This window comes from Mytilus trossulus, chromosome 10 (assembly GCF_036588685.1).
Source record: "Mytilus trossulus isolate FHL-02 chromosome 10, PNRI_Mtr1.1.1.hap1, whole genome shotgun sequence".
Taxonomy (NCBI): Eukaryota; Metazoa; Mollusca; class Bivalvia; order Mytilida; family Mytilidae; genus Mytilus; species Mytilus trossulus.
Genome location: NC_086382.1, coordinates 54,727,603 through 54,738,788, shown reverse-complemented (window position 1 = coordinate 54,738,788; position 11,186 = coordinate 54,727,603). Strand labels below are relative to the sequence as shown.

At 33.5% G+C, this 11,186-nt stretch overlaps 1 protein-coding gene across 1 annotated transcript in view; it reads left to right on the top strand.

The window, feature by feature from the left end:
* Positions 1-520: 520 nt before the first annotated feature.
* The window catches only part of LOC134686355 (uncharacterized), a 114,344-nt gene continuing 103,678 nt past the window's right edge, over positions 521-11,186 (top strand). Inside the window, exon 1 of the mRNA XM_063546030.1 lies at positions 521-695. Coding sequence (XP_063402100.1) covers positions 603-695 — 93 coding nt within the window. The 5' untranslated portion in view covers positions 521-602. The remainder of the gene's footprint in view (positions 696-11,186) is intronic.

Genomic DNA, 11,186 nt, shown 5'->3' with positions numbered 1-11,186 from the left:
ATAATGAAAAATTAACCTCAAATACTGAGGGATGATAAGCAGTTTTAATAAATCTATTGTCTAAAACACAGCCGACAACCTTGCTTCGAAAATGAAGTAATTATTTGCATTGCCGACAATGTTAACATTTCTCCCTCTCACTCACTTACCCTTGCATTAAGGAGGGATTTGTCTTTTGAATCACAGAGTATCATACCTTTGGGTGTTGTTCAGTACCAAAAAACATATGGTGCCGCAGCTTTTTTTAATTTAAATTTTGGTTCTTAACAACTACCGTCAGGCTTGAACCTAATTTTTGTGTCAAAAATTGGGACGTTAACCTCTACAACAGATAGGTTAAGAAAATTATTGCTGATTCAATAAAATTATTTAAATGCATACATACTGTTGCATAAATACATACCTTTCTTCCACCAGTAATTTATTTAAATATCATACATATTCATAAAAAAAATATATATTAACTTCTTGGCTTTATGTTGGATGTAAAAACCAGGTGGCGCACAGAAGGATGTAAAAACCAGGTGGCGCACAGAAATGTATTTACTTCCTTGGAACCTTTACTAACTTTGCCAGTTAATACTCCATCAGTGTAGAGTAGTATGGCCCGTATTAAGATCGGAGTTGGAACTGCCGGGAGGGTTGATTTATTACCTGAGTACTTACAAGAAATGGATTTGGAATTCTGGGAAGCGGTAAGTTACATACTATATAAATATAACAAGAGTCTGTGCAATGCTATAATTCATTTCTTCTTCTTCTTCCCGTTACGAGTCGAACACTGTAGTAATGTGTAATTGACTCGGGTGCATCTCAAACAGACAGGATGCCACTCCTCTGGCCAAAGGACGAGGAAATAAACTGGACGGTATTTTAAAAACAATAAAATATGATATTAATGAGATCCGGACTCCACTACAGATTTGGGGAGTTTATTCCATTCTCTAGTTTTTTTCTTGGGAAGAATGGTTTGTCTACGTTTGCGGTTGCCCCTGGTCCTACTGTCCCCTGTTGTGTAGTATTTGGCTGGATCAATGGCAATCATCTCATGTTCAGTCTTGTAACAAGGCACCATCGTCTGTGTTGCAGTGATTCCCACTGAAGATGGTAGCAACTATAAACAAAGCGAGCTGCTCGTCTTTGTACCTGCTCTATGTCGCGTATGGTGGTGAATTAGTAAGGATCCCATACTGGGGAGGCATATTCCAGGGTTGGTTTGTTTGTTATTACATAAAAAAAACCCACTAGTAACCTTTTTTGGTTATCTTCGTTCACACTTTGACAAGTGAGTATGTTTTACCAATGTCAAGGTTGTTTTGCATATTCCAAATAAATCCTTGGGTTGATATGGATCAGCAGGTCAAGGTTGACCGTATCGTGTATTCATATTAAAAACAAAAGATACGTCATGCTCCTTGTATGCAGTTGTCAATATGGAAGGGTAGGAGACGGACGACATTTCTTAGCAAGCGTTGGATTTGGTAGATGAGACTAATTTGAAAGAGAAAGGCAATAATATAACCCAAAGTACTTACCTGTATCAGTTTTATAAAGGTAATCATAACTATATTTTCTATCTTACGGTACCGGTTTTATGGAAAAAAAAGCCCCCCTCTTCTCGAGAATGAATAAACATTCATATTCGGACCTACAAAGTGATAAGTGTGTCTGCAATAGAAACCCGACTGGCACGCTCAGCATACAAAGATACAGATTTAATATTTCGTAACTCTCTCTTTTGCGGAAGAGGGGCTGATCCAGCTGGGGTTCCCAACCCAAAAGAAAGGGACGGGGGTTCAAATAAGTCAAATACATTGATCTTTTAAATCTGGTCAAACCCGCGAAACCCCTACCCGGATCGGCCACTGGATAACGGGGGAGGGGGGTCGAGAGTTAGAATCCCCCCGGTTTTTTTTATAATAGAAACATATGACTGGGATAAAAAAATATTACTTTCAGCAAAGGAGTAATTGAAAGATTTATTTTCGCTATTTGAATTTCCTTAAATGTTTTTTTTAATATCTTAAAACAATTTGTAGTGAACACTGTAGGTAATTTCTTGTGTTCATGCTATTTAAAGAATAATCAATTTCTATTGTTACGAATAACAATGGACTTTGTTTGCAGAATGTAGAAGCAGGGGTTTCCAGAAACCCCGCTTGTCACAGCCTGTGGTTAAAATCCATTGTTATTCGTAACAATAGATCTATTCAATTTACACGTGTTTCCCAAATAGAAACTATGAAGTATAACAATAGAGCTGGGGTGTAAGTAATAGTTATACACCGAGGGAAAGGTATGTCTGGATAAGAAACCCCGTCGGCCGGAGGTGTATAACTAACTTACACCCCATTCTAAAATCTATATTGTTAACATTGATTATCAAATGGAAAAAAAAACGATAGCATATATTTTATTGACAATATCAAAACATGATTTATAAGATTTGTTTGTTATTACATAAAAAAAAAAACACTAGTAACCTTTTTTGGTTATCTTCGTTCACACTTTGACAAGTGAGTATGTTTTACAAATGTCAAGGTTATTTTGCATATTCCAAATAAATCCTTGGGTTGATATGGATCAGCAGGTCAAGGTTGACCGTATCGTGTATTCATATTAAAAACAAAAAATACGTCATGCTCCTTGTATGCAGTTGTCAATATGGAAGGGTAGGAGACGGACGACATTTCTTAGCAAGCGTTGGATTTGGTAGATGAGACTAATTTGAAAGAGAAAGGCAATAATATAACCCAAAGTACTTACCTGTATCAGTTTTATAAAGGTAATCATAACTATATTTTCTATCTTACGGTACCGGTTTTATGGAAAAAAAAGCCCCCCTCTTCTCGAGAATGAATAAACATTCATATTTGGACCTACAAAGTGATAAGTGTGTCTGCAATAGAAACCCGACTGGCACGCTCAGCATACAAAGATACAGATTTAATATTTCGTAACTCTCTCTTTTGCGGAAGAGGGGCTGATCCAGCTGGGGTTCCCAACCCAAAAGAAAGGGACGGGGGTTCAAATAAGTCAAATACATTGATCCTTTAAATCTGGTCCAACCCGCGAAACCCCTACCCGGATCGGCCACTGGATAACGGGGGAGGGGGGTCGAGAGATAGAACCCCCCCCCCCTTTTTTTTATAATAGAAACATATGACTGGGATAAAAAAAATATTACTTTCAGCAAAGGAGTAATTGAAAGATTTATTTTCGCTATTTGAATTTCCTTAAATGATTTTTTTTAATATCTTAAAACAATTTGTAGTGAACACTGTAGGTAATTTCTTGTGTTCATGCTATTTAAAGAATAATCAATTTCTATTGTTACGAATAACAATGGACTTTGTTTGCGGGATGTAGAAGCAGGGGTTTCCAGAAACCCCGCTTGTCACAGCCTGTGGTTAAAATCCATTGTTATTCGTAACAATAGATCTATTCAATTTACACGTGTTTCCAAAATAGAAACTATGAAGTATAACAAAAGAGCTGGGGTGTAAGAACATTTCCTTATCACGTGTGTTTAAAAAATAAATATAAATTTTAATTAACATTTTATCTTTTAAAAAAAATATAAAAAAGTTAAATACAAATCTGTTTTATAAATACAGCATAAACATTTTAATCTTTTGTGTACCCACTATTAATACACTGTGTAACTTAGAAAAGTATTATACATTATAAACTACAAAAGTAACATTATTCTTTAAGTCACTTTATTTCAAATTTTATTTTTTGATAAGATCAATAAAATTTCATTCCCTTGGTTCCTGTTATATCAGTATCAGTACACTATAGTCCAGAAATAAGTTAGAATTACTTCAACATAAAAATATTTACATTGTATGTATAAAGGATAGCAGAAACTTGATATGGTCGGATAGAAAAAACCCAGTCAAGTGCACCATCAGTAATATTGTGAATAAGGGAAGCCCAAGCTGTTCGCACAAGTGTGTTTTGTTTTATACAATATTAATACAAGGTATCCATTATCTATTGTCAAAATATATTGATATAGTCGTGAATAAAGGAAGCCCTATTCACGTGAATATTTTCACATACTAGTAACACATATGTATACTCCACTCTCCTCATTAAAGGTACAAATAATAGTACACATCATCATCGTCAATTTATTTACATCATCTTAGCAATAGATATCAAATTTGCTCTTTCGAAGTAAAAAGACGTCGATATATAAAACATATGAGACGACTGGATGCAAAGTACTAAAAATAAATGCTCAGTAAGAATTGAGACGAATTAAAATAAAACATTTAATTTTGGCAAATTATTACAATTTCTTATGAAAAAACAATTATAGACGTTAAAGTTAATTCAATCAATGTTCAGCACCATTCATCAACAACACTTTGACTGCACGTCTTTATCCATCGGACAACAATAAATCTGACATCTACACCATTGCGAATTTATCCAAATCCAAATCATCGGTTATACACTATGTTGCTCCAACGTCCATTAATCGGTCAATTTTATTGTAAATTCGTATATCCACAGAAACATTAGCAAGGAACATAGGCTGAAAAATAAAACTTCCACAAAAAATGAGGCTGAAAGTACTGATTATAAATATTGGGTGGGATAAATAATGGGAGGGTTAGTTTTCGGCTATCGACGGTAGAATGAAAAACTTTGTAGTCGTTCAGGTAGTTCATTCATTTGAAATCTGACCATCAGGCGTGTTCAAATATAGCGAGGACCATTTTCACTGTTGATAAGCTATAATTTGGTGTTTCTACGTATCAAAATGAAGTCAACGGTTGAAGTTATAATGTATTTTCAAATCAGGCGAAGAAATATACATGTATGAAGAAATGTACATGCAAACAGACCTACGATTATTTGAAGTAGACTTATGTAACAAAAAAAGGACATTTTTTATTTGTTAAAAACATGATTTGATTACTTTTGATAACTTCCAATAAATTATTTAACGGCGAAATTCACGGTAAAATATTAAAACGATAAATCATCTTTTATTGTTGACATTTCAGCGCAGTCAGATAAAATTGAGAATGGAAATGGGGAATGTGTCAAAGAGACAACAACCCGACCAAATAAAAAAACACAACAGCAGAAAGTCACCAACAGGTCTTCAATGTAACAAGATATTCCCGCACCCGGAGGCGTCCTTCAGCTGGTCCCTAAACAAATATATATTTTTTTTTTTTTTTTTTTTTTTTTTTTTTTTTTTTTTTTTTTTTTTTTTTTTTTTTTTTTTTATTTTTATTATTTATAACTTCCAATTTACAACATAATATACACAAATATAATAGCAATATAATATATAAATCTATAGATATTATCTAATCAATACAACTGTCTATTAGGAAGCAATTTTTTTTTATTTTTTTTTAAATACAAATATAAGATAAAGAGTAAAGCAGTTTGAACACCGGAGAGAGAGAGGGAGAGAGAGAGAAAGAGAAAGAGAGTGAGAGTGAGAGAGAAGAGTGTGATGAGTTTTCAATATAATTCATCTAGAAATTGAATTCTATTTTAGTATAGTAAATACAGCATTTTCATTTATAACATGTATAATATTAAATGTAAAGTATATACATTTTTGTATTTAACTAAGTAATGTATCAAAAACATTCCATTCTCTGAGAAACTGATGTTCACATTTGTTTTTCATAGCAATATTTTTGTCCATTGCATACACATATTTCATCTTTTCTTTTACTGAGTTTAATGTAAGATTTTTTTTAAAACATCTAGAATTATAAATACATTGCTTTATGGTAAGAAAAATAGTATTTTCTGCATTGCCTTTTGATATTTTTGCAGAGTTACCAAACAAAAAAACTTCTTGTGTAAAAAGTACACTAATTCCATTGGTCAGAAACCAATTTTCAATCTGTTCTAATAATAATTGTGTATGTTCACATTCCCAAAATAAATGTTCTAATGTTTCAATTTCTCTATTACAAAAAGTACAATTTGGATTTTCATAAATCTTAATTTTATGAAGAAATTTGTTTGTAGCTAAGATTCGATGATTGAATCTATACTGTAGCCACTGTAACTTAGTATTATTTGTGACAACAAATGGTAGTTTATAAAATTTTTTCCAATGATTTTGATCAAAGCCAAAAATTTCAGTCCATTTTGACTGACTAGTGGGAACACTTCCATTTTTATTTAAAACAATATACATATCTTTAGATCCTTTTGAACTTTTAACTAGCCTTTTAATAGCAGATGGAATTAAAGGTAGTTCTAATTTGTGATTTTTTCCCACAAATGATTTTGATGCTTGATGTATAGCAGATATAATACTATTATATCTCATGAAATTCACATTTATCTGATACATTTCTTCTATTTTTTGATGAGAGAAAAAGGTCCCATCTTCATTTACAATATCATTTATAAATCTTATACCATTTTCAAACCAATCTTTATAAAAAATAGGTTTATTTGCTACCTTTATATTATTGTTAAGCCAGATTGGACTAGCAAGAAAGCATTCCCAACTGTCATATTCTTCTTTTTCTCTAAGAAGTTGCCATGCTTTCAGAACATCTTGCCAAAATTTATTTTTGATATGTTGAAACAAATATATACTAGTTCAGTGATAATGAACGCCATACTAATTCCCAAATTGTACACAAGAAACTAAAATTTAAATAATACAAGACTAACAAAGGCCAGAGGCTCCTGACTTGGGACAGGCGCAAAAATGCGGCGGGGTTAAACATGTTTGTGAGATCTCAACCCTCCCCCTATACCTCTAACCAATGTAGAAAAGTAAAAGCATAACAATACGCACATTAAAATTCAGTTCAAGAGAAGTCCGAGTCTGATGTCAGAAGATGTAACCAAAGAAAATAAACAAAATGACAATAATACATAAATAACAACAGACTACTTAACTAGCAGTTAACTGACATGCCAGCTCCAGACTTCAATTAAACTGACTGAAAGATTATGATTTCATCATATGAACATCAGGCACAATCCTTCCCGTTAGGGGTTTAGTATCATACCATCATAACATATATGAGAAGAACATAACCCGTGTCATGCCAACAACTGTTTTAAGAATAAATGTGTTTAGTTCCGACGCAAAGACCTTATATGTGAATCAATATTAACGCCAAAATATGCAATCTTTAATGACTTGACAACAGTATCGTAATTATATCCCTTCTTAATAAGTCTATTCAAAGGTTTTGTAAGTTTATGAGGTGAATACTGACACCTTTGTGCTTTATAAAGAATATTTCCATATAAAATTGGATGTGAAATACCTGAACGTATAAGAAGTCTGCATGTTGAGCTATATTTACGAATGATGTCTGTATACCGATGATAAAATTTAGTAAATGTTTTGACTAGTTTGTGATATCGAAAACCCTGGTGTAATAATTTTTCAGTAATACATAAATTTCTCTCGTTAAAATCTAAAACATTGTTACATACACGAGCGAATCGTACACGTTGAGATATATAAACACCTAAGATGGTGACAAGGGAACGTCACCATCTAAAAACGGATAATTAACGATCGGAAATGAAAAATCATCCCTTTTATCATAAATTTTAGTATTCAGCTTTCCGTTAGTGATATAGATATCAAGATTGAGGAAAGGGCAGCGGTCATTGTTAGTATTAGCTTTATTTAAAGTAAGTTCACCAGGATAAATTTCATTAATATACATACTGAAGTCGTCATTATTGAGAGCCAAAATATCATCCAAATATCTAAAAGTATTATTAAATTTGTTTATCAGATGTTGTTTTGATGGGTCATTGCTTATTTTTGTCATAAATTGTAACTCATAACAATACAAAAAGAGGTCCGCAATAAGTGGTGCACAGTTAGTCCCCATTGGAATTCCGATAAGCTGACGATATACAGAATCCCCAATTTTTGTTGTACAGTTCCGGTTAATCTTTTCTGATTGGCCGACACTCTAGCGCATGAATTAGATTAATACGCTGTTGCTAAGGACCGTAGAAACTAGCGATAATTTTCATTCTCACTCTACACGAGTGATATGAAAATAATCACAAAAAAACATCAAAGGAAAAATACAGATAATAGCGATAAATGTAAAGAACCGAAATAATTCGAATAGTATAAAGTCTATTTCTTTTATCTCCAGTCGCCAATTATATATTTTTCATTAATTAAAAATAGCACAATTTGCTCTTTCGAAGTAAATAGACGCCGATATATAAAACATATGAGACGACTGGATGCAAAGCAATACTATAAACAAGTTGCTTTCTTTAAAAAAAGAAATGCAATTGTAAACCCAAATGCTTGTTTGGCATTATATATATATTAGATAATTGTTTGATAAAGATGTATTGTCTTATATTACTTTAGAATTAGAAACTGACATTGCCTGTTTACTTAATGTAATACCGGCTTCACACATCAACGTATAGATCCGACGTACGTCGGCCGTGGTAAAAAAAAATCATGCACGCTACCAATACGCTAGTAATTTTGATGCATTCAACCTGTCAATCATATCTGAATCGTGTGCACAACGAGCTTAAAGCGTGTATTGGGTGTGCGTAAAGCGTACCTAAGGGTTTCTCCTATTCTTTCTACATTCCCAACTGCAGGTCTGTTTATATGTGAATGTTTGTCAATAAGTCTGTTTAAATGTTTACCAGTCCGTCTATGTCCACTGGTTCGTCTACATGTTCACTAGCTTTGAAATAGCTTTCGGTAAGTGCGATTATTTCAGTGATTTGTGTCTATTGTTTTTATGTGAATGATTATTGTGCACCGTACCCATATTTTTAGGGACGCGAATTGAAAAAAAATGATATTTTACAGTTTTTTCTTGCGATGTGTTGTCCTTAAGGTTTGGTTCATTTGGGAGGGTTGTGTTTATGGCCACCACATTGTTTATGTGTCAATGTCCATTCTAAAGCCAGGAACATGTAGTACAGTGGTTGTTGTTCATAATTCATGTCGGTCAAGTTTTTTTCGTAAATTTTTTTGTTATCAATAAGGCTTAGTTTTGTATGATTTTTGTTTTTTAATTTTAATGGTCGGGGCATTTAATAGCCGACTAAATAGTGTTTTTTTTTTCATTTTTGGAGGCCGCTCGGTGGCCTTTAAAGAGTTTCTACCAAGTCATTGTAACTCTGGTTGGTACTTGTATCATTAGTGCTGGACCATGGTCGATCCTATGCACCTTTGAGGCAAGCGGGATATTTTTGTAGATCTTGTACAGCTCAAACTAATAAGAGTAGTTTCTGTACTTATATGTCTAGTCCCATGTTGCATGGTTGGAGAGGGTGTAATATCTTCTGTAGGTTTGATGAAGTTTCACCCGTATCGGACTTCTCCTGAGTGAAAGCTTTAAGGCGACGAGTATTTTTGTATGCAATATGCACTTAACGTGTCTCAAACTTACCGTGTAGCGTGTATATCGTGTGCGTGCAGTTTACAGGTATACGCTTGACAAACGCTTGAGCTGAATGAAATTTTTTATGTTCCATTAAAATTTTCCTGATGTAAAAGCGTTCACCTTGTTGAGCTATATACTTTGTATTTCGACGTACTTCAAACTTATTGATCGCGGGTTTTTAAAACGGAGTGTCTATTCGTCCGGCTAGCCGGGCGAATAGTTAAAAATCTCTATTCGTCCGGCCATCCGTCTGCGGATGCGCAAATCTTCAATATCAACAAAAGTGTCATGTGACGCGGAAAGTGTCCCGGATGAGGTGTCGGATAACACACGCGGTGTCGGATAACACACGCGGTGTCGGATAACACACGCGCGTATGCAATGAACGTTTTGAGAATTGGAGATCGTTACTTATATTTTAAGGTATCATAGAGAAAACCTGAAAGAATGTGATTGCTTTAAACAAATGTATATAGGAGTGATTCCAGAACAATAGCGTGTATACATGTTAACTGTGAGGAATAAGCCTGAAATCGAAGTGAAATTGATGATTTACCCCCATTTACCTTATGGAGGCAAAACGCATTCGGGAAAATACTATATCAAACTTGCTTGAATGAAAAATACTATATCAAACTTGCTTGAATGAAAAATACTATATCAAACTTGCTTGGATGCATTATTTTCAAGTTCTACTACAACGGAGATAGTATGAACATTCTGATATATGCCTTGACTGTGAATAAGACACCAGGGTTGGGGTACCCCCCTTTTTCTGTTGTATCTAATACACATTTTGTTCTAGAACAATCTTATCGAAAACAAAATCTTACTTTTGGGGACAGGTTACACGTGCCTGCCCTTTTCTCTAATTTCCTATGAATTAAAAATCGCCGAACAATTTAAAAGAAAGAATCGTGCATAATCATATGGGGGTCTTCCTTTAACCAAACTTCACAGAAACAATAAATTCAGGATCTTTTGGATTCATAGATAAAGTCAATAATGATTGGCCCGACTATTTACCTTACATGAAATTCATAGGCAGAACTACAAAAGAGAGAATCATCCCCCCTTCCTACCCAAATTCCTTTAGAATATTAGAATAAAAAAATCTGAATCAAATGTATATTTTTGTTTTTGTTTTTTTATTAGAATGAGTTCTTTTTCATAAAAAGATCTTAGAATTTTTTTTTAAACAACTCGTGCTTTATTTAAAACCTTCAAAACACAAAGCTATATCTTCATCATTATGTTTTTTGCTGGACAAATAGCGAAAAACCGTAAAAATACTATTTGTCCTGCTTGCCGGATAAATAAACATTTTTGACTATTTGTCCGGCTAGCCGGACGAATAGCCACTGCCTTTTTAAAACGCTTGCGTATGCGTTCTTCTGGTGAGCAAATAAGTTACGCATACGATGATACGGACTTTGTTAATTTTCTTTTTTGACTGATTGTTTTACATTGTCATTTCGGGGCCTTTTATAGCCGACTATGCGGTACGTGCTTTGCCTGTTGTTGAAGGCCGTACGGTGACCCATAGTTTGTATTTCTGTGTTATCTTGGTTTCCTGTAGAACGTTGTCTCATTGACACCAAACCATATCTTCTTTTTTATATTCGATATCTTATCGCCGACCTGCTTGTTTTTTAAAAAAGTAAATAATGTTACAATATTTAAACCAAAAAAAATAACTTTAAATTTGTAATATTAATGAAAATAAATATGGACATAACTTTCATAATTAATTTAAACGTTATTTTCAATAAA